At 37.3% G+C, this 24,529-nt stretch overlaps 1 protein-coding gene and 1 long non-coding RNA gene across 3 annotated transcripts in view; one reads left to right on the top strand and one right to left on the bottom strand.

Annotated features, from left to right (window-relative positions):
* Positions 1–5,895: 5,895 nt before the first annotated feature.
* On the bottom strand, positions 5,896–17,007 carry LOC103102348 (uncharacterized). The gene is made up of 3 exons (XR_008917770.1): positions 16,776–17,007; positions 16,294–16,341; positions 5,896–13,384 (listed from the first exon to the last, which is right to left on the bottom strand). It is a non-coding gene; the product is annotated as an uncharacterized LOC103102348 (long non-coding RNA).
* Positions 17,008–17,068: 61 nt separating this feature from the next.
* The window catches only part of LOC100025102 (serpin B6-like), a 33,214-nt gene continuing 25,753 nt past the window's right edge, over positions 17,069–24,529 (top strand). Inside the window, exon 1 of one of the 2 annotated variants that reach the window (XM_007486875.2) lies at positions 17,069–17,170. Coding sequence is in view for 1 of the 2 variants with exons in the window: in XM_001376118.4 (XP_001376155.4) it covers positions 17,764–17,915 (152 nt within the window). In the remaining variant the exon portion in view is untranslated. Of the gene's footprint in view, positions 17,171–17,637; positions 17,916–24,529 lie in introns of those variants that run through there. The other variant, XM_001376118.4, reaches the window with a different exon arrangement.

The raw sequence follows: 24,529 nt of genomic DNA, 5'->3' as shown, positions 1-24,529 counted from the left end.
TGTTACAGAGTAACGTCATATCTAATGGTCTGGCATTCCCTGGCCTTCGCTAGCATCCTCCTGCAATGTTAGAGTGGAGGGAGGAGCTAGTGGGATTTAAAATGCAAGTGCTGGAAGGAGACTGGCTTTTTTACTTCTGCTCTTAATCTATGGCAGGGGTCCCCAAACTTTTTTTTTTTTTAATTTTAATATTATTTTATTTGGTCGTTTTCATACATTATTCACTGGAAACAAAGATCGTTTTCTTTTCCTCCCCTCCCCCCCCCCCTGCCTTTCCCTCTCCCATAGCCGACGCATGATTCCACTGGTTATCACATGTGTTCTTGACTCGAACCCATTTCCCTGTTGTTGGAGTTTGCATTATAGTGTTCATTTAGAGTCTCTCCTCAGTCTTATCTCCTCCAACCCTGTGGTCAAGCAGTTGCTTTTCAGCGGTGTTTTTACTCCCACAGTTTATCCTCTGCTTGTGGGTAGTATTTTTTTTTAGATCCCTGCAGATTGTTCAGGGAAATTGCATTGATACTTATGGAGAAGTCCATCACCTTCGATTGTACCACAATGTATCAGTCTCTGTGTATAATGTTTTCCTGGTTCTGCTCCTTTCGCTCTGCATCAATTCCTGGAGGTTGTTCCAGTTCACATGGAATTCCTCCACTTTATTATTCCTTTTAGCACAATAGTATTCCATCACCAACATATACCACAATTTGTTCAGCCATTCCCCAATTGAGGGGCATCCCCTCATTTTCCAATTTTTGGCCACCACAAAGAGCGCAGCTATGAATATTTTTGTACAAGTCTTTTTGTCCATTATCTCTTTGGGGTACAAGCCCAGCAGTGCTATGGCTGGATCAAAGGGCAGACAGTCTTTTATCGCCCTTTGGGCATAGTTCCAAATTGCCCTCCAGAATGGTTGGATCAATTCACAACTCCACCAGCAATGAATTAATGTCCCCACTTTGCCACATCCCCTCCAGCATTCATTACTTTGCATAGCTGTCATGTTAGCCAATCTGCTAGGTGTGAGATGATACCTCAGAGTTGTTTTGATTTGCATCTCTCTGATTATAAGAGATGTAGAGCACTTTTTCATGTGCTTATTAATAGTTTTGATTTCTTTGACTGAGAATTGCCTGTTCATGTCCCTTGCCCATTTGTCAATTGGAGAATGGCTTGATTTTTTGTACAATTGATTTAGTTCTTTATAAATTTTAGTAATTAAACCCTTGTCAGAGGTTTTTATGAAGATTGTTTCCCAATTTGTTGCTACCCTTCTGATTTTGGTTACATTGGTTTTGTTTGTACAAAAACTTTTTAATTTGATGTAATCCAGATTATTTATTTTGCATTTTGTAATTCTTTCTAATTCTTGCTTGGTTTTGAAGTATTTCCCTTCCCAAAGGTCTGACATGTATACTATTCTGTGTTCGCCTAATTTTCTTATAGTTTCCTTCTTTATGTTCAAGTCATTCATCCATTTTGAATTTATCTTGGTGTAGGGTGTGAGGTGTTGATCTAAGCCTAATCTTTCCCACACTGTCCTCCAATTTTCCCAACAGTTTTTATGAAATAGTGGGTTTTTGTCCCAAAAGCTGGGATCTTTGGGTTTGTCATATACTGTCTTGCTGAGGTTGCTTGCCCCCAGTCTATTCCACTGATCCTCCTTTCTGTCTCTTAGCCAGTACCAAATTGTTTTGATGACCGCTGCTTTATAATATAGTCTGAGATCTGGGACTGCAAGACCCCCTTCCTTTGTATTTTTTTTCATTAATTCCCTGGGTATCCTTGATCTTTTGTTCTTCCAAATGAACTTTGTTATGTTTTTTTCTAAATCAGTAAAAAAAATTTTTGGGAGTTCCATGGGTATGGCACTAAATAGATAGATGAGTTTGGGTAGGATGGTCATTTTTATTATATTGGCTCGTCCTACCCATGAGCAGTTAATGTTCTTCCAATTGTTCAAGTCTAGTTTTAGTTGTGTGGAAAGTGTTTTGTAGTTGTGTTCATATAGATCCTGTGTTTGTCTCGGGAGATAGATTCCTAAGTATTTTATTTTGTCTTGGGTAATTTTGAATGGGATTTCTCTTTCTAGTTCTTGCTGCTGAGCTGTGTTGGAATTATATAGAAATGCTGATGACTTATGTGGGTTTATTTTGTATCCTGCAACTTTGCTAAAGTTGTTGATTATTTCAATTAGCTTTTTGGTTGAATCTCTAGGATTCTTTAAGTAGACCATCATGTCATCTGCAAAGAGTGATAATTTGGTCTCCTCCTTGCCTATTTTGATGCCTTCAATTTCTTTTTCTTCTCTAATTGCTACTGCTAGTGTTTCTAATACAATGTCAAATAATAGAGGTGATAGTGGGCATCCTTGTTTCACTCCTGATCTTAATGGGAATGGATTTAGTTTATCCCCATTGCAGATGATATTAGCTGATGGTTTTAGATATATACTGTTTATTATTTTTAGGAATGACCCTTCTATTCCTATGCTTTCTAGTGTTTTTAGTAGGAATGGGTGTTGTATTTTATCAAAGGCTTTTTCTGCATCTATTGAGATAATCATGTGATTCTTGTTGGTTTGCTTGTTGATGTGGTCAATTATGTGGATAGTTTTCCTAATGTTGAACCAGCCCTGCATCCCTGGTATGAATCCTACTTGATCATGGTGGATGACCCTTCTAATCACTTGCTGGAGTCTTTTTGCTAGTATCCTATTTAAGATTTTTGCATCTATATTCATTAGGGAGATTGGCCTATAGTTTTCTTTCTCTGTTTTTGGCCTGCCTGGCTTTGGAATTAGTACCATGCTTGTGTCATAAAAGGAGTTTGGTAGGACTCCCTCTTTGCTTATTATGTCGAATAGTTTGTATAATATTGGGGTTAACTGTTCTCTGAATGTTTGATAGAATTCACTGGTGAATCCATCAGGCCCTGGGGATTTTTTCTTAGGCAGTTCTTTGATGGCTTGATGGATTTCAATTTCTGATATGGGATTATTTAAGAAAACTATTTCTTCTTCTGTTAGTCTAGGCAATTTATATTTTTGTAAATATTCATCCATATCACCTAGATTGGTAAATTTATTGCCATATAGTTGGGCAAAGTAGTTTTTAATGATTGCCTTAATTTCCTCTTCATTTGAGGTGAGATCCCCCTTTTCATCCTTGATGCTATTAATTTGCCTTTCTTCTTTCCTTTTTTTAATTAAATTAACCAGTACTTTGTCTATTTTGTCTGTTTTTTCAAAGTACCAGCTTCTAGTCTTGTTTATTAGCTCAATAGTTCTGTCACTTTCTATTTTATTAATTTCTCCCTTAATTTTTAGGATCTCTAGTATGGTTTTCTTCTGGGGGTTTTTAATTTGTTCATTCTCAAGTTTTTTGATTTGCATTTCCAATTCCTTGGTCTCTGTCCTCCCTAATTTGTTAATATATGCACTCAGGGATATGAATTTTCCTCTAAGTACTGCCTTGGCTGCATCCCATAAGGTTTGAAAGGATGTTTCGCCATTGTCATTTTCTTCAACGAAATTGTTAATTGTTTCTATGATTTCTTCTCTAACTATCCGATTTTGGAGTATCATGTTATTTAATTTCCAATTAATTTTTGATTTGGGTCTCCATGTACCCTTGCCGATCAATATTTTAATTGCCTTGTGATCTGAAAAGGCTGCAGTTAATATTTCTGCTTTTCTGCATTTAAGTGCCATGTTTCTATGACCTAGTGTATGATCTATTTTTGTGAATGTGCCATGTGGTGCTGAAAAGAAGGTGTATTCTTTTTTGTCCCTATTTATTTTTCTCCATATGTCTATTAATTCTAATTTTTCTAAGATTTCATTCACCTCTTTTACCTCTTTCTTATTTATTTTTTGATTTGATTTATCTAAATTTGATAGTGGTTGGTTCAAGTCTCCCACTAATATGGTTTTACTGTCTAATTCCTCCTTCAATTCTCCTAGTTTCTCTATTAAAAATTTGGATGCTATACCATTTGGTGCATACATGTTGATTAGTGATATTTCCTCATTGTCTATACTTCCTTTTAGCAGAATATATTTACCTTCCCTGTCCCTTTTGATCAGGTCTATTTGTACTTTGGCTTTGTCAGATATCATGATTGCAACTCCTGCCTTCTTTCTATCGGTTGAGGCCCAAAAGGTCTTACTCCAACCTTTAATTCTAACCTTGTGAGTGTCAACCCGTCTCATATGTGTTTCTTGAAGATAACATATGGTAGGGTTTTGTGTTCTAATCCATTCTGCTATTTGTCTACGTTTTATGGGTGAGTTCATCCCATTCACGTTCAAAGTTATGATTGTTATTTGTGGATTCGCTGGCATTTTGATGTCTTCCCCTAGTTCTGACCTTTCTTCTTTAGCTTTCTCCTTTTGAACCAGTGATTTACTTTAGGTCAGTCCCCCTAGTCCCCTCCCTTGAGATGCTTCCCTTTCTAGCCCTTCCCTTTTTATGCTCCCTTCCCCTCCCCCCTCTCCTTCCCTCCCTTTTTGTACTCCCTCCCCCCTCCCCCTCCTTAATTTTCCTTTCTTTCTTGCCCTAATGGATAAGATAGAATTCAGGATCCCACTGGATCTAGATGTTCTTCCCTCTCAGATTTGATTTCACTGAGAGTAAGGTTTAAGTACTTCCACTTCACGCTCTCTTCCTCTCCTTCTCATATGAGAGTTCTTCCCCTCCCCTTCCCATGTGTATCTTTATATGGGAAAGTTTATTCTATTGATTCCCCCCCTATTTCTTGAAGTTAATCTTAGTATTATCACGGTTCCCCCCTCCCTTTTCCTTTTTTTGCCCCAACTTTCCCCAAATCTTCTTGATTCCCCAATCTTTCCCTATGCATGTTTCTTCTAACTACTCTTATGATGATACAATTTATGAGAGTTACACAAAACATTTTCCCCACATATTAATATATATAATTAGATGTAAATGTAGTCCTTATAGAAGAGAGTTTGACTTAAAGAGAAAGATAAGATTTATCTCCTTTTCCCTTTCTTTCATATTTACCTTTTCATGTTTCTCTTGCTTTCTGTGCTTGGATATCGAACTTTCCACAGAGCTCTGGTCTTTTCTTAGCAAATGCTTGGAAATCTTCTATTTTGTTGAATGCCCATACTTTCCCCTGGAAGTATATAGTCAGTTTTGCTGGGTAGTTGATTCTTGGTTGGAGACCCAGCTCTCTTGCCTTTCTAAATATCGTGTTCCATGCTTTGCGGTCTCTTAGTGTGTTAGCCGCTAAGTCATGTGTGATCCTTATGGGAGCCCCCTTATATCTGAAGCTCTTCTTCTTGGCTTCTTATAGGATTTTCTCCTTTACTTGGAAGCTCTTGAATTTGGCAATTACATTCCTAGGCGTTGTCTTTTGGGGATTTAGTATAGAAGGTGTTCTATGAATCCTTTCTATTTCTATTTTGCCCCCTTGCTCCAGAACGTGGGGGCAATTTTCTTTTATAATCTCCTCTAGAATAAAATCCAATTTGTTGTTTACCTCTGGTTTTTCTGGGAGACCGATGATACGGAGATTTTCTCGTCTTCCTCTGTTCTCCAGGTCCGTGACCTTCTCAGTGAGATATTTTATGTTTTCTTCCAATTCATTAATTGTTTGGGTTTGCTTTATTGATTCTTGCTGTTTTATCATCTCACTTTCTTCTAGGTGCTTGATTCTGGTCATTAGGGACTGGATTTGCTTTTCAGCCTTGTCTGCCCTTGTATTGGATGCTTCGAGTTCTTTTTCCAATTGAGCAGTCTTATCTGTCAGACAGCTGATCTCTTTCTCCCATTTTTCTTTCCAGAAGGTTTCCATCTTTTGGATAAGTTCCAGTTTGAGATCTTCCAGAGCTTGTTGATAGTTTCCATTTTGGGAGGCGTGTTCTGAATTTTTTTGGATTTCCTCCTCATTCTCCTCTTTTCCTTGGGTACTTCCACCATAAAAGTTTTCAATAGTCACTTTTTTCCCTTTCTTCCTGGAGGCTTGATTTTGGGCCATGTGAGCCATCCCTTTGGTGGTTTTATTTCCCTTTCCTTTTTGGTCTGGGGTCTGGGTTATAAGAGTGGTTTTTCTGTGAATTTAGGTTGCTTCAGACTAGTTCTTCCCAGCCTCCGAGCCCAGGTATTCAGCTGAGCCCAGGTATTCAGCTCCGCCCAGATAATCAGCGCGCCTTGTTCAGCGCAGCCCGCCCGAAGTCCGCTGGCTTCTCCAGTGAAAGCGCCCTGAGACGTTTTTTCCTGGCAGTCCCCAGATCCCAAGGACCCTGGAGTGCCCCCCCAGACAGAGACGCTCCCCACTCACTCGCTGTCCCGGTGAGCGCTCAGGTAGCTCACTCTGGTTTAGTGGGGGAGGTGGGGTGGGGGAAGGGCGGCTCAGTTCACTTTTCTGTGCAAGCTTTTCCTTCTTATTTTAGTGTTGAAATGTTCAAGCCCCACGTACCTTTGCCTCTGTGGGGTACTGGGGAGTCCTTCTGTTCCTCCAAAGGTGATTTTATGCTCCTTTGATGTAGTCTATTTCGTTCGGTGCTGGGGAGAGGAAGCGTGCCGCGTCTAGATTGCAGCCATGATTACCCGGAAGTCCCAAACTTTTTATACAGGGGGCCAGTTCACTGTCCCTCAGACTGTTGGAGGGCTGGATTATTAAAAAACAAAAACAAAAACAAACAAACAAAAAAAACTATGAACAAATCCCTATGCACACTGCACATATCTTATTTTAAAATGAAAAACCAAAACGGGAACAAATGAAATATTTAAAATAAAAACAAGTAAATTTAAATCAACAAACTGACCAGTATTTCAATGGGAACTATGGGCCTGCTTTTGGCTAATGAGATGGTCAATGTCCGGTTCCATATTTGTCATTGTTAGCCTTAACAAGTGATGCAAGTGTGCATCAGTTAGTCCAGATCTGCTTGGAGATTTCAGATGTTTCATTCTGGAAAAAGTCTGTTCACAGACATAAGTGCTGCCAAAGATGGTTGCTGATGTCACAGGCCAGATCGCTGCTATCCGGTGCCTGTATATAGTACTGGAGGTGGTGCTGGGCCTGTGACATTGTATACCACTGTCTGGGATAGCGGAGGCTACAGCGCTGTCTGTGATGGGCCTGTCACACCTTGCACAGGCGCAGCACAGCCACCACTATACAGGGCAGCAGTATACACAGTGCAGAATCCCCTCCCCCAGATCGCTGCTCACCATGCTGACCTCTTCCATTGTGCAGCCACATAATTCTTTGCATGGTGCCTCGTTCTCACTAGTTACTCTCAGAACAAGGCACCACACAAAGGATGATGTCACCAGAAGAAGTACTGTATGTGAGCGATACTCAAGGAACTTTGAAGAGACTAAAGGCTATATTCTAAGGCATTTCAGACTCCAATGGTTTATAAAAATCTCTGTATTCTATTGCATTTTTTGTTATGGTTTAACTTTGTGATTTTAAGTTCATATATTACTGGATTCAATATTATTCTGCTTGAACTGAAGGTTGATTGAATTTATTTTGAATGTACTGAGTTTTGAAATTCTGTTGTTTTTCCCCTATAACTGTGCTGAACAAATATTATTGTAATTAAGCCCTTATGAAAAAAAAAACCAGCCTTTCTATTTTGACTTTGTAAATTATCACATAGATGGACTTCAGGACTGGTTATAATTGTATAACAACCTTAGGAAAATTTAATGTGCTAAATACCTCAAATGATTTTAAGGGTTTTTTAAATATGATTTTTGGAATTTTTTTTAACAATCTCTGGTTATTTTTGCCTGCCCCTACCACAAGGTAAGGCCCATTCTAGTAGCTGAAGTGAAATGTATTTTATAAACCCCAACCTTCCCACATGTGAATGGAAGTTGGGCAGTTAATTTCAGGGCATTTGTGCCCTTAAAAAGCCTCCAAAAGGAGCACCCCTTTATTTATACTCTTCGGCTCACTACTTTACTTGTACCAGAATGATATATAGATTTCTTGATTATGTTCTAAACCCAAGATGAGTTTTACTTTGTTTAAAAAATATGTTTAAATACCAAGGTTGAAAGATGGCTATGTTTGTAAAAATTGTGACAAATGTCCATCAATTCATAGGTTTTAAAAATGTCATACAGCAACTTACGTGAAATATGAAATTGTTTTTGTTTGCTATTGTAATTAATTGGGCTATTGAGAATTTTGGGGATTTTGATAACTACATATTTGCACTACTGTATTTTTAAAAATGAAAAAATTGTTAACCTTGTTCAATTCATTTGCCTTCTACTCACAGTGATCATGGCCATATATTAAGAGGAAATGGATCTCATTTTTGGTGAGAAAGCATTGCATTTTATATTTTCTTAGCTGACACAGAGTGTCAATAATTATAAGCTATATTTTTGAATTTTTTAAAGCTCTTTTATTATTATATTTTTCTTGCATGTGCAATATACTTTTTCAGTTTTTTAAATTATTTTTTCTCTCCTTTTTATATTTGAAGCACATGTCACCAGCATTAAGATTTTCTTTAACTTTTTGACTTTTCAGTGCTACAAGTTTGAAATACATTTGCTAATGCATGCCCAAAAAAGCTTGTGACTATAAAAATGATGCCACTAATTATTTAAATAAATTATGGGACTTTGCTTAATGATTCTGTCTGATTCCAGGACAAGATATACACAAAAGAGCCATCACACAGAGCCAAAGAAAAGCCAATCCAGGATGGATTGATGCACTTCTAGGCCAATACAAAGGTCTTGAATCTAGTGTGAAGACTCAAGGTTACTATGTTTAACATGTGTTAAGACATAGGCTTTCCTTGTGTCCACCCTCACTCTGAAGAAACAGAAGAGTATCCCCAAACTTGGCTCCCACTTGGCTTCTATAATCTGGTCCCTTTCTTTTCTGCCTCTCATAGTGTGGTACCTTTCTGTAGTCCTGGCTATTGACTGGGTAAATCATCATTGCTTAGATCATTTTGATTGGGCCCTGATTGAAGGACCAGTTATAGATTTATTTTTCTTTTACTTGGAATTTTTACACATAAGACTTTGGTAGTCTATATTTTCATCCAGAAATTTTTTCTTTTCTTTTTAATTTTTCTGATATCTTTTAATATCTCTTACCAATTGATTCATATACCTCATACCTCAGCCATGCTTCCCTAAGTGATCCTGTTTTTTTTTTTTTTAATCACCCTCTTAACGGGGGGAATGTAAAAAAAAAATCATTATTTAAATTGCAAAGTTTAAATTCCTTTTGAGAAGAATTTTAGGTAAAGAAGATTCTACCTCTCTGAATCCAGAACTGTTGGAGAAGCCACCATGAAGAAGCCTCCAGACCACAAGTTGCACAAAATTGAACTTTGGGTGTGGTTGATTGAACATTTATTTGTATGTATACTTTCATGCCAAAGGGGACTGCCCCCTAACTGTTTTTTTGTCAAGGCATCTAGCAATTATTGGTTTTATTCTTTTTTTTTCTCTTATCCTCAAATTATTGTAATCTTTAAATTGATTATGTTTTTATGATCCTTTGGGGAAGGACTTCTTCCCAGAGGATCAAATGGAGGGATGTAAAATTGAGATTTGAACTCTGGACTTCAATCCCCACACGCCCTTGCTCCACTTCCCCAAAAAGCTTTGTAATCCCACGGAATTCTGAGGTGGGCGAGATTGAGAAAGTATTTAAACTGATTACAAAGGCTTTTGAGTCTCTTTTGGACTTCCATTTTGGAGCAGATGCGTCCCTTCCGGGATGTGAGGTTATCTTGCCTAGGCCTCTGGCCTAGGCACGTGTTTTTTCTTATTCTGTATTTTCTTTAATCTTTAACCTTTAATAAACCTCTAAAAAATATAATACTCCTTGCAGAGAGAAACTAATTTCTACCTGCCATAGTCTCTCCCCATATCCCTAAATTTTAATCTTTACAATGGAGATGTTCATACTTACTGTCAAATTCATTTTAAAAAAAGATAAAATTAAAATATGAAATAGCATTGACCTAGGTATGACATTTGACTACTTCAAATACCTTCCCTCCTTATATTTAAGTACTTTGTATTTATTTGTATAGATTATATTCATAACAGAAGCAGTGTGAGGCAAAATCTATCTCTCAATAATTCATATGTAACCCTAATCTCTATCCACATAGGAATGATCAAACAGATGGATAATACCCACTGCTCAAATTTTGGTTTACTTCTGAACGGACACTTTAGAGAACGTGTCCAGCAGTATATATATTTCAGATAGATATCTGATATCAGATAGATAATATCCATGGAAAATAAGCTTGGCTGGGAATTAAAAAGGAAGAAAAAAATAGGGGTTGACTGCTTTGGGACATTTTAAAACACCACACATTTCCTATCTCTTCAACACAAGCTTTTTTTTTTATTTTTTGCTATAGGGGTGTAAGAACAGGATCACCACTTATTCTGAAAAAAAAAAAGTATCAACCAGGGGACAACAGAAAGGTATGTCTTGAGGGTGAACAGGCTTCCACGTTTTATGAACAAGGAACACTGGAGAAAAACAGTTCATCAAGAGCTGTATGATAGAAATAAATATGGGGCAGCTAGGTGGTTCAGTGCATTGACAGTCAGAATGAGAGATGGGAAATCCTGGATTCAAATGTGCCCACAGACACTTCCTACCTGTGTGACTCTGGGCAAATCATTTAACCCCCATTGCTTAGTCCTTACCACTCTTCTGCCTTGGAACCAATACACAGTATTGATGCTAAGATGGAAGGCAAAGGTTTTTTATAAAAAGAAAAAAGGAAAAAAATGATTCGATGGTCATATGGCAAGAGCAAGGGATGACAGAGTATTCTAATGGCACCTTCTTGATGTCCAGAGAAAGTGAGGAAGGCCTCCAGAACACTGGGCAGACCCTACTTGATAAATTTTATGTAATATAAGATTGAGAATTGTATAGGATGGACAGATGTGGATGGGTTGTGATCTGAATTGTTAGAGGTCTTCAACTGACATCATATACCATTTAAGCATATGTGCTTTGTATACATTCATGCGAATGAATTAAAATAAGTCAAACACTATGTAACAAACACTGTTACATATGCTAGGGACACATTTTTTTAAATGAGAGAGAGAGATATCTAGAAAGTCTTCCTGATCTCAAGGATCTTATATTTAAATATGGAGAAATAAAAAGGTAAAACCTAACTGTGACTGGTGATTAAGAAGGGAGTTTTGTTCTAAAACAGTAGAAAATTTGAGCAGGGACATTCAGTGGCAATAAGATTATGAGATGACCTAGGTGGGCATCTGGATGAGATATGAAACTGATGACTTCTTCCAATTGGTAGGAATATTGGGCTGAAAGGCCTAGTTTTCATATACTTCTTAACAGTATAAGTCCATAGGACAAAAATTGCAAAGAAGGATGGATTAGCTACCCCAAGAACTAGAGGCATGTATTCTAAAAGTCCCAGTTATGGGGGTCCAAGGCTCATTTGTATGGTAGGAAGTGCTGCTCTAGCTTGGCTTAAGGAGGACAAGTGGAAGCAAATAGTCTAAATGTCAAATTTACTTCCACATGGAGTTGATCTTTTCCCTCTCCAGAACTCCCATTTTGTCTAAAAAAATAGACAATGAGGGTCAACTTATTGCATTTCAGGAGTTATCTGTTGGTTAGGAAGGAAGAAGGAGGCTTAGAATCTAAGCTACACTGGAGCTAAGTATATATATGATCTATAAAATGGCTCCCTCTGTCATTTGATATCTGAAGGAATCACAAAACAAAAAAGATATAATTTAATAGTTTCTTTGTAATTATTAAGGCAATAGTCATGCTATGTGAAGGCTCAATCCATCCAGAGAATTTTCAGCAATTACTAAAACATAATCCAAGCCCAATAACCTGGCATTTTATCTTCCCAGCACTCTTATACTTGATATCCTTTCTTTTACTCTTCATTGCAGACACTGCGTATTCATACTATGTTTCTTGCATACCCAATCTGTTAAGATTAAAATTCTCTGGAAACTGTGTCTTAATTTATAATTATTATTAAATTAATTAAAAGAGCAGATCAGAGAAAGAAAAGGCTTCTCATCATGTATGGTTGGTTAATTCCTTACCAAACCTTCACCAGACTCCAGAGCCAGGCCCACTAACATTGTTTCACTCTGAAATTCTTGCCAAAAATCCCTCTGATTTGGCAGACTCCAACTTCAGACCAGATCAGAAGCAGTTCTTCCAGCATCAGGAGTCACATGGGAAAAGAGGCAAGTATCTTCCAGGGTGCAGGGAGCCACAAGCCTTCTGTCATCTCCCCAGAATGCACTTGGGTTCCCCTTAAGTTGACATGTAAGTCTGAAGCCTTGTTCTTAATTAAGCCTTGTTCAATTAAAGGGTAGAGCTGAATTGTAACCTAATTTAATTAGAGAATGGCTATTTTCAAACTCAAAATGAAACTTTCTTTTTTTAATAAGTCAATCTTAGGATACCAAGAAAAAGAAAAGGGGTGCAGGCTAAAATTACATTCTCATGGATCCCCTTCTGATTCATAGGGAAATATGTTAGTTTTCTGAATGAATCATTCCATATATACTATCTATGCATTTCAGGATTGTCTCATCAGGATATACAAGGGCCCAAAGATATTATATATTTCTAATTGCATTTAGGTGTTTGTTAACATATTAAAAATAGTGGATGGACACAAAGAGGAATTATTATGGAACATTCCACTTTTCTGACACAAGCATTTTACAATCAAAATAGAATATCAACACATGTAAAGGAGAGAAGTTGATGTAGGGTTTAACCCCCATAGTTCAGTTCATTATATCCAAAGGATCACTCAATCTCATGATGTAGTGTCTGATTTCTGGGGACATCTTATAGTGCTATCATAGTTTTAGTCCTTCTGGAATCATGCTAGTTCTCACAGCATTTTCTCTGAAAGATCTGCTTTCCTGGTCTAGGTTAGCATTGATATCTTTCCCTAAAATTGCTTTAAAAAAAAAAAACAAACCTTAGTCTATGGACTTTTAGGATAGCTTCACAAATCTAACTGACATATCCATCTATGTTTTATTTTTTATTAGTTTATTTATTTAGAATATTTTTCCATGGTTACAAGATTCCTGTTCTTTCTCTCCCCTCTTGCTTCTCCCCTCCCAGAGCTGACGAGCAATTCCACTGGATTATATATATCGTTGTTCAAAACCTATTTCTATATTATTCATATTTTCAATAGAAGAATCTTTTAATGCCAAAACCCTAAACATATCCCCATCAAACCATGTGATCGATCATATGTTCTTCTTCTGCCTTTCTGCTCCTCCAGTTCTTCCTCTGCATGTGGATAGCATTCTTTCTCATAAATTCCTCTGGATTGTCCTGGATCATTGCATTGCTGCTAATAGAAAAGTCTGTTACATTCAATTTTGCCATAATGTATCAGTCTCTATGTACAATGTTCTCCTGGTTCTGCTCCTTTTACTCTGTATCAATTCCTGGACATCTTTCCAGTTCACATAGAAATCCTCCAGTTCATCATTCCTTTTAATACAATACATACTGTTTCTTGAAGCCTGTACTTTACTTGATGTTTTTACACACATCTCAAAATTTGCTATTTCCTTCTGCTTTTTACCACCACTTTCTTCATCCTCATCTTCATCAGACAGTAAATACTAGAACCATACACTTGAACAAAGAACAAATACTTTTCTGTTATATGAGATTGATAGTTGGTTTTCCAAAAAATAACATAAGCATATACATAGAGGGGAAACGTCATAACAGTGAAACTCAATCTTGAGACCTTTGTGAGGTCTTCCTCTTAACCTTATAAGAAATTCAGATCTGCTTGGATGGTTGTAAAAGTCGGAGATATAAAAGCAGAGCTTCTGGTAAATAACTTAACATTTACCTTTGAATGAGTGGATTATTGACAATAGTTGTTTTATATAATTGTTTTTGCCTGCATTTGAACTGAGAGCAAATCAAAGATAGAATTCTTGGAGGTTCTACTTCATGAAACAAATTCCACTGCTTACAAATTAGAGCAGAATATATTTCTTTCTGAAGGGGAAGCTAGGTAGCTTAGTGGATAGAGCACTGGGTCTACAATTAGAAAGCCTCTTCTTTCTTAGTTCAAATGTGGCCTCAGACATATTTGTGGAGTCAAGATTGGACAGCAGTGCTCATGGTCTGGGATCTCTAATGAGATTAACCCCTCATTAGCCTTAAATAAATTTCTTTCTTCAATGGCTTGAAGTGGAGAGATTGAAGAATTATGAATAGACTCCTTTCTACATATCAGTCTTACAACAGTTTTACAAATATCCCATATTCAAAAATGTAAAGGTCATAAATTATTTCATCATTTTTTCTCTAGTTTTCAATGTTATATAACAAACAGATGGGCCAGTAAGAAACTTGAATGTGGCAATCAAATCATAAATTCACCCAGCTAATTTACATAAATTTCTCAACAATTAGTAGTCTGACAATTTGTCAGATAAATCATTTCTCTACTGTATCTTAGTCTGATTCTAAGCATATTGCTATAGCCCATAATATACATCTATGTAGTTATTCAAACTCAAGTATTATGGGTCAATTATACTATCAATTTTGAATCAGACTGTTTTTTTAATTCTTAATTTCAGTCTTAGAATAGATAATAAGTATTGGTTGCAAGGTAGAAGAGAGGTTTAGGGCTAGATAACTGGGGTTAATTGACTTTCTGAACGTAATACAGCTCTGACTAGCTTTTAATGAATCAGACTTTTCTAGGTCTGATTTTCTTTTCTTTTCTAGGTATGAAGAACTTTAGAGATCTGAAAGCTGAAAAAAATAATATATCACTATTATTTCCATTCATATTTTAACAAATGAATTACTGTCAAGTTATTTACTTTATAAAAATGGTGATTATATGAAGAACATCTTCACTAAATTCTAGCTCATCAAACATAATTAATAAATAAGTACATATATACATAGTGAATTAAAAAGTCAGACTATAACTAGCTTAATGAAGTACCATATTACAAAAATCAAAGTGATTCTCATCCTACTTTCACCCCATACCCACCTACACATACATACACTTTTACTTGTTCAACAAGGATATATAAACCCGGGATAATAATTTCCAGGTTGACAAGCCATACAAAGTTGTTGAGTTTTGTAGCATCCCAGGTATATTCTCATCTTGAAAGTAATATTGATGTATTGATATTGTAACCTATGTGCTCATGTACCAGACTCATGGTCATATTATTTCTTGATCATTGTATTTCCAAATCTACAGTCCAAAGAACAAAAGAATTCCTGGGCAGGACATTAGTTGCCACAGGGTCCTGGCTTCCATCTTGGAGACCACATTCTAAACCAGGTCACATATTTATTGATCATATGGTTGTCAATTGAGCCAATGTTAAATCCTATGCCATAGCATATGTTCATTAGCTATCTCCCACTCCACATTCCTCTATTCTCCAATAAAAGATTGGTGACACATGCAGTACACACTCTCTCTCTCCCACCATCAGAGGAGCATGCATGCTGGAGCCCATGTTGTTTAACTCTTTGTCTCTGAGTCTTTGTTCCTTTGTTATGTCCCCCTCTCTCTCTATTCCCTTCACCCATTTTCCCTCAGTTTCCAATTCTCCTTCTCAGGTGTCCACCCACGAATATATTAATATGTAGACTAAGAAAGGCACAGATTTTTTTCCAAATATGAACTATTTGTGAATGATATAACCAGAATATGAATAATATGTTGTAATACGAACAAAAAGTTGTAAAAATAAAAATTCTACACTTTATTTTATATTTCTTCCATAAGCCAGTTTCCTAACTGTTCTAGTCACACTTTAGAATTTATATGGCTTTCATTATTCATACACATTCCTATAGCTTCTTCTATTGACTTTGTGGGTGGGATTAATTTCCTTATAAGAAGTAGCTCTGAATTCCCGGATCAAACTTCAGATTGAAATTTTTCCTTTAAAACTAAAGCAATGTGGCAGCTAGTTGGCCCAGTGAAGTGAGAGTCAGGTCCAGAGAAGGCAGATCTTGGGTTCAAATATGGCCTCAGACACTTTCTAGCTGTGACCCTGGGCAAATCACTTAACCCCCACTGCCTAGTCCTTGGGGCTTTTTTGCCTTGGAACCAATAAATAGTATTGATCTTAAGACCAAAGGTCTAAAACACCCCGCTAAGACGGTAAAGCCCCCTCCCTCTTCTAAGAAGATGTTAGTTCCACTGAAATATTTCATAATTTGGAAATTTGTTGTAAAAGTTCATACCTGAAATAAAGTTAGTCTTTCTTCAGTTTCCAATGCTATAAATGTCTGCTGAAGGAAAAAGGAAAATTTTTAACTAGCCAGATAACTGTAATTCTTTGAAAGCTTTGAAGCTGTGACTTAACTCTCATTCGTTTCATCCCTTTCTCTGGGCTGAACAGATTGTCATCCAAACAGGACACAAATAAAAACTGGAAACATAATCTTGCTCTATTACAGTTTGAGACTCCCTTATGAGTGGAGGAGTCAAATATTTTAAAAATTTAGATAAATTCTTTAAGCATGGTTTTCAGCACCCTTTCCCCTTCCTTCCTCTATCCCTCCTTCCATCTCTCCTTTTCTTTCTTCCTTCCCTGGAGAATTACCAGGATAAGGTTTGGAATCGATCCTGTTAATTCACTTCTGTAGATTACTTCCAGGGAGGAAATTTCCTTTTCCAATGAAGGCTGGCTCCTTCTCTGCAATTTACAGCCCGTGAAAGTTACCTCAGACACTTGAAAGGTTTGGTAAATTTCTTTAGGTCACTGGAGCAGAACTAGTCGTAGGCAGAACTTAAACCTAGGTCTTCCGAAAAGAGGCGGGGCTGTTCCGAAAATCCCAGATTTCATTATTGTTTCTCCAGGCACCAATAATTCTGTATGGCCTCCAAAGGGAAAGAGTTTAAAGCGTAGGAGGGGGCAGCTTCTCGCTGACTCCTCCCACGGTCCAATCATGGCTACTCCTAGGCGGTAGGGGTGGCTCTGGCTTCTCTGACTCAGCAGCTACAGCTTTAAACAGGACCCAGCCAGGGTTTTGCAACAGTCTTTCCCCGCCCAAGGTTATAATCCTGAGCTGTTGGAGGAAGCAGTTGCAGCTTCCGCACCCATTACTGCTAACACAGGTAGGCGTGGGCCGACTGGGTTTCTCTCGGATTTCTTCTTTCCTCCAATAGCAGAGCACTGGGAGGGGCTGGGGTATTGGGGCCGGATTCCTCAGATTTACCCAGGCTGGACTGGACAGTATTATGAAAGGGCGAGGGCTTCTTGGCTATTTGGCCGAGAAGTCAGGGAGGCCCGGCTCTGAGTTTGGGGAACCAAGTTTTGATCATGGCTCCTGGGTCTCTGTTTTGAAACGAGAGAGGAAGTCTGTGAACTAGAGCACGCTCGAGTCCCGAGAGCGTCAGCAACTGTAGTTGTAAACGCCGCGGCTCGTCTACTTGTAGCTTCTGATTGCGAGGACTAGGTAGCCCTATCCCATCATGGAAACCTGGGAGAGGATAATGAGCTGTGAGCGCTTGGTTAGGTTGCCCAGTTAGGAATATGGACGGTGCTTTTCTCCAATCTCCCCCTCCCCCCCACCCCCCGCACACGGGACACACCTGAGCAGCCAGAAGATCTCTTGCTTATGAATTATGTATAGACCCGTTGGGGAGCGTTCAGCCAATTGCACCTGATACTCCCTAAGCCTGGGGTTCCATTGAACTCTCAGGATCTGATGGTCCGCCCCGCGAGGTTTGGGAAACCTAGCAGACAGAGCAGAGATATTCCGCAGCCCTGCTTCCTTCTCCCTATCAGGTCGGGGAGGAGGAAGACGAAGGGGAACGACATGGGAGCAGGACTGAGCAGCTCCCAGCCGCTGGGCTCCAGGTGATACCTGCCTTTGAAATAGGATATTTACCTGTGCGCAGAGGGGAGGTGGAGGGGCAGTAAGTTACTTAACTTTTTCGGCCTTACGGCCTTGGGGGAAAAGAGTAGGTTACTTAATGGGGATATTCATACAGCTTTAAAGCTGTAAGTGACCCTAGAGGGCTTGAATAGGAAGAACTCAGAAAAGGTACGTAGTCTGGTCCAGTAGCTAGTTAGAGACAGATCCCGGACTAGAAAGTAGGACCGGGATTGCCGCCCCTCCCTCCCCCCCGTGGGCGCTCTTTTATCTCTTTATGAGAGTAGGTAGTGGATCCAACACAAGTATTCTGGCCTTAAGTAGAATCTGTAAAACCTGGAAGTGAATTGAAAAATGAAACGGAAGGCTTTGTGATGATGCTGATCAAGCCTTTGACCCTTTGGAAGAAATGATGAATTGTACTTATCTTTCTTTGGAAAGATGGGGGGCTAGGAGGTGGTTTGTTGCCAGGAACCTTCTTGGCAGATTTGTCCTTTGGTTTTGCCTAACTGATTTTTGTTATTTTTGTTTTAAGGGAATTTTGTACTGGGTAAGGGAGGAAGGAAAGACTATGGCGTTAAAAACAAAAAGTATCAAAACTTAAAAAACAAAATGAACTGTAGATAGGTGGGACATCATCATTGTGTATCCTTTCACTGCAGAGCTTGGTTCCCTTCTAATGTTAGTTAGGAAGCAGTGCTTTTGGCAAACTCTAAGCCAGACATGGTACCTGGAATGAGACAGGACTTCCTAGGTCAATACCATCCTAATTAATTACAAGAAACGTGGGAAATATAAAATAGTACTACATCTTGGTACTTAAGAGGCAGAATTTAAGTAACTTTCATTTTTACTATGATTTATACTCTTCATGTACTTATTTATACTTATTCAGATATAACTAGGTAACAATAGCCAGGCTGTTTCAAAACCAACCTGATGTTCCTGGAATCATAAATTTGAGATCCATGAAAAATCCCACTACAGTTTTTAATCTGTGGAAAGCAGGGGGTAGTTGAGAGCCAGGCCTAGAGACAGGAGGTCCTGGGTTCAAATATGACCTCAGACACTTCCCAACTGTGTGTCCCAGGGCAAGTCACTTGACCCCCATTGCCTAGCCCTTACCACTCTTCTGCCTTGGAAAGTAAGGGTTTAAAAAAAAAAAGACATAGAGGCACTATGGATGGTAAAACTATCATCACTATCATCATGCTTTGTTAGAATGTAGTTGGTTCTTCAGACTTAGATTTCATTTTGGAAATTCATTTTTGTGAAAATTGTTACTTCAAGGATAACAGATGGTGAAACTTGAATGCTCAAATCTAGGCATAAGTTACAAAATAAGTCAGGCTAAATGTTTTACTACTATTTTATTGCCTAATCTAGTATTGAACCCTGAAGTTGAATATGAATGCTGTCAAGGCCAAAGTTTATACCAGCAAGGTTTTGAATGCTATCAGTTTGAATAAACAGGTTAGATATGGTATCATAAAGTAACCTTTATATCAGGTTTACCTATCTTTGAAGTAAAATAAGTGTTCCTATCATATATGAGTCACCATCAGCCAATATGTATTGAGTATGTTACTAGTCACCAGTTTTATAATTCTTGAAAATTGACAACTATGATTCATATGGATTAATGTTTTACTACCCGATATATATCATTGTTTTCTCAAGATATGATCTTATAATATAACTTGAAGTGCTACATTGTTGAACCATTACTTAGTTCATTTTTATTTCAAAGCAAACTTTTGAATTCTCTAGCCCATCCTTACCATGAGAGTATAAATCATAGTAAAAATGAAAGTTACCTAAATTCAGCTTCTTAAGTACTAAGATATAGTACTATTTTATATTTCCCAAGTTTGTTGTAATTAATTAGATTTGGAATCAAAGAAAAGATCATTACAATGAAAACTTGTGAGATGAAATCACCTTTAATCCAACTAGGTAGGGCTGACAACTTTTTCAAAGTATTATTTCCATTATAATTTTGTCAACAAATTAATTCACTTAGGAAAATTGTGTCAGTCATTTGGGTTAAGAGCCAAGAATTAACTTTTTTTGCTCATGATCACATAGCAGTAAATGATAGTTACGTTGTTTTATTTTAAGGGCAAATGGAGCATAAGAAGGACCAGGGTTGATTTAAATCTAATATGTTTAATTTCTTACATAGACTTAATTGTTTCCCCTTAAAAGTACATTCTTGTTGATAAGTTTATAGTCTTCATAACAATGAAGTTTTAGTTTTAGAGATGCAGCTAAATATCTTAAGCCCATTTTTTAAGGATTAATGTGATAGCACATCAGAAAACAAGATGATTTGGTTGTTGTACTAAACAAAATAAACTGATAATATTTTTTAAATGTTTGGTAATATTTGAGTTTTGTAAATGATCTAGTCCAGTAGAGTACAAGACCTTACCTGTATATTCAATACAGAAAAAAGAATCCTGAGCATTAGCACTAAAATCTCAAGTGATAGGTGACCCTACTATCTTTTATTTTGAAATAATTAGCTGTTTGAAATGTGGATTTTTATTTTGTATTATTCTCCTTAGGTTTCAGATGTGATTAACTTATGCATGACTATTTAGAATCTAGATATTATTTTGCAATGGTGATCAACTACTTTATCTTATTTTTAAGATAGCTGATTTTCTGATTCATATTTCAGGACCCATTTAGCAAGAAATGCTGAAATGACTTAGTATCTTCCTCGGTGAATAACTGTATGAATTAGTTAGCAATTATAGGATATTGTAGGGGTTAAAATTAATGTTTGGACAAAATACAAGAGAATGTGGTCACCAAAATTAATATATCTGAAATCAAAGTGACTTTTTATTAGTTTTATTTACAAAATAGAGGGAAAGAGTGAAAGGAGAGGCATGTGAAAGAGGGTAGAAAAAGCAGTCTAACTTAACAAGCTAAATATTTGCTCTGGAACCTGACTCTACTCCCACAGGGCTCCAGAAGCCCCATTCAGAGAGCCCAGAGGTAAATTAAGCAAGGGTTTCACCCATGGAACCTCCTCCAAGAGGGAGGCCTATCTGGGTTTTAAATCTCCCTGGAAGTCAGGAAAGGAATTTCAGCTTTTTCCAAAGAGCAGTCTTATCAAATGCTAGAGTCCTAGGTTCATGCTAAAAGAGAAAGTCCTCCACCAGCCTCCAAAGCCCCAAAAGAGCTCAAAGACCTTCACAGGAAGTTGAAGCCATTTTTAAAGACCCTTCCTTGGGTCACTTCTTGTTCCTTCCTTCAATTGTGTAGTCTTTAAATTTGCCTAGGAATGCCCAGGAGGCAGTCAGTTGTTTCTGAGTTGTCACCCACTTTAGCAAGTGGATTGTGGACTTCCCCCGCTTAAGCATTAAGTAGGGATGTCTGCTTTTGGTTGATTAAATTTAAAAGTAGGCATGGGAGAGTGAATCCTATCTTCACAATATGATTGACTAGGCAATAGGCATTTCTTTAGTAAAAGAGTTGGTCTAATTTCACATTGCTTATAATTGGTTAGAATGATAGCATCTGAGAGTTGGAAGGAACCTTAGACATTCATATTCTAAGCAAGTGAGGAAATGAGTATCAGACAAGTTGGGACTTAACCAAATTTAAAGAAATAGTGGCAGAAATTAGTGGCAGAAATGGGTCTGGAAATAAGTTCCCAGTTTCAGTCTCATGTCTTGGACTTGAGTGTCTCCTCCTCTCATACTTTACATTAAAAAGGTTCATTTATTTCTTAATTACATTAAAATATCCAGTTAACTCTCTCCCTTCCTCACCTCCCTCAATCAGAGAAGGTATCATTTGACAAATAGGTATATGTATATTATCAAACTATTAGCCTTTTCTCTGGAAGTGCACATATACAAGCCATTCTTCAAATAGTACTTCTATTGTTGCATATAATGTTCTTTTGGTTCTGCCCATTTCACTCTTTATAATTTCATGTAGATCTTTCCATATTTTTTAAATGAATCTGCTCATCATTTCTTACTATGCAATAGTATTCCATCACAATTGTACATTACAACTTGTTTAGCTATTCCCCAATTGATGTTTATAGTTTGTTTTTTCCCACCAGAGAGAGAGCTGCTAAAAATATTTTAGAACATAAAGTTTCTTTTCTTTTTACCCTGATCACCCTAGGAAATGAACCTAATAGTGGTTTATTATTATTAATAGTGCTGAGTCAAAAGTTATACTAGGTTTTATAACTCTTTGGGCATAATTCCAGATTGCTCTCTAAAACAGTTGTATCAGTTCACTATTTCACCAAAAGTGTGTGTTAGGATTAAAATTCTCTGGAGACTTTATATTAATTTATTATTATTTATTAGATAGTGAAAGTGGATTAGAGAGAGAAAAGGCACTTAGTCTTGTGGTGATCTTGTTTACTTCTGCTGCTTCCTAGCCAAACAGTGGCAAACTTCCTTGATCCATAATTTATAACCCTGGTGACAGCACACCTTCTGGACCTCCCCATTGGATAGACTTGACCTCAGTCTTAGTCAGAGGCCCTTCTTCCAGATATTGATTATCAAGTGGGACAAGAAGAAAACATCTTCTGGGACACCAGGGAGCAAGAGGTTTCTCCTTATACAGATAAGCCTCAGGCCTCAAGTTCCCAAACCAATCAAAGGTTTGGGATGAGGTTGAAATGGCTTTTCAAAACTTTCCTTTTAAAAAAGACAAAGGGGTACAGATTTATGTTAATCTCATACAAGTGTATTAGTGTCTCCATTTTTTCCACCTCCCCTCCAACATTTGTCATTTTGCCCTTTTATCATTTTATCAAATCTTACAGATGTGATATATATCTCAGTGTTGATTCACATTTCTCAAATGAATGATTTAGAGCATTTTTTCACATAGTTTTATATCGCTTTGATTTCTTCATTCGCAAACTACCTGTTTATATCTTTTGAGCATTTATCAATTGAAAAAAGGCTCTTACTCTTTTGAATTTGACAAAGTTCTCTATATTTTTTAAATATGAGATCTCTATCTGAGAAACTATAAAAAATTTCCCAAACTCACTACTATTCCTCTAATTTTGGCTATATTGATTTTATTTGTTCAAAAAATTTAAATTTAGTGTATTCAAAGTTATTCAATTTATATCTCATGTTGCTTTTTATTTCTTGTTTACTCACAAATTCTTCTCCTATCTATAACTTTTGAGAATCATTAAAACAAGAGCCCCTTAACATTACACGTCCAAGACAGACCCTTCATACAGAGATATTTTTGACACTCTTATAACTATATCCTGTTATATAGGTTCTAAAAGAGATTGTCCTTGAGTTGAACATTGCTATACATAACAAGTGAACAAGTCAGGAAGCCCAAGAAAAGAGAATATTCTGACCTGAACCAGGTTTTCTAGGGAGCAGCTGCTGCCAGCCTGCCTTATCTTCTGTTTTCTGATGTGTAATTATTTAAATAATTATTACAGCATATTAAGTCCTCCCCCAGTCCCTACAGTAAGTAAACTGCTGGAGGGAATGGATTAATTATCTCTTGATCTGTGTTCCTAGTTTAGCCCTGTACCTGGTGATTAAGAAATTTTTGTTAGATAAACTTGACTCTAGCATAAATTCCAAGATTCAAAAATGAAGTGAAAACTAATGAATAAATACATGTGACATGAATAAAAGAATGACATGACTACTCAGATCCTTCCATAATCTGTTTCCTACTTCCATTAGTTCCTCAGCCTGTTTGCTCATCCAGGGCTGCCATAGACACCTCAAGGAAAGCTACATCAGAGCATTAGACCAACAGAAAAGGTCCTTAGTGTAAAAATTAAATTAGTCTCTAGTAATAAAATATTATATTTTTGTGAGGTTTATAAAGGATTATTAGAAATCAAGGAATAAAAAAATACAAAATAAGAAAACACATGTCCTTTCAGCCCATTCTAAGCTTACTTACTACATCTTTGTAATGAGGGAGAGAGAGAGAAAGAGAGAGAGAGAGAGAGAGAGAGAGAGAGAGAGAGAGAGAGAGAGAGAGAGAGAGAGCGAGCAAGCTCGGGCGTAGGAGAGCATGCCAGTTAAATATTAATTTTGATCTCGCCCAAGTGAAGACTCAGGTGAGATTACTGGGAATTCTGGGAAATACCAAGGACTTCTGGGGATTGAATTCTAGGGTTCAAATCTTCATTTTACATTAGGGCTATTGTTCTAAGCTGCTGCTTCCCTACATCACAACTCAGCTCTTCTGTCTTTCTTACTGTGGTAATAGTTACACTGGCTTTTTTTGTCACTATTGCCCACTTTTACCCTTTGGAGGTTATTGTTGGGGATGGGGTACTACACAAAGTCCTTTTATGCCTCTGCCATCAGAGATTGAATACTAAGCTTCATGAGGTGGGCCATCAAACTGATCCTTATGGCATATGGGATGCCTCATATTTCAGAGATGGTAATAATTTAGATACAATTCATCCTTGAATGTATAAGGTCATCTGAAGAAAGGATGTATAGGTTTGGAGGGCGAAGGGTGGAATCCCATCAACTAAAACATAGCTAGACCAGCTCAGAGGGGTATAAGTCACAATGCACTGATCATTTTTATCATATTTTCC

Source organism: Monodelphis domestica, chromosome 3, assembly GCF_027887165.1.
Source record: "Monodelphis domestica isolate mMonDom1 chromosome 3, mMonDom1.pri, whole genome shotgun sequence".
NCBI lineage: Eukaryota > Metazoa > Chordata > Mammalia > Didelphimorphia > Didelphidae > Monodelphis > Monodelphis domestica.
This window is presented reverse-complemented; position numbering and strand designations above follow the sequence as displayed.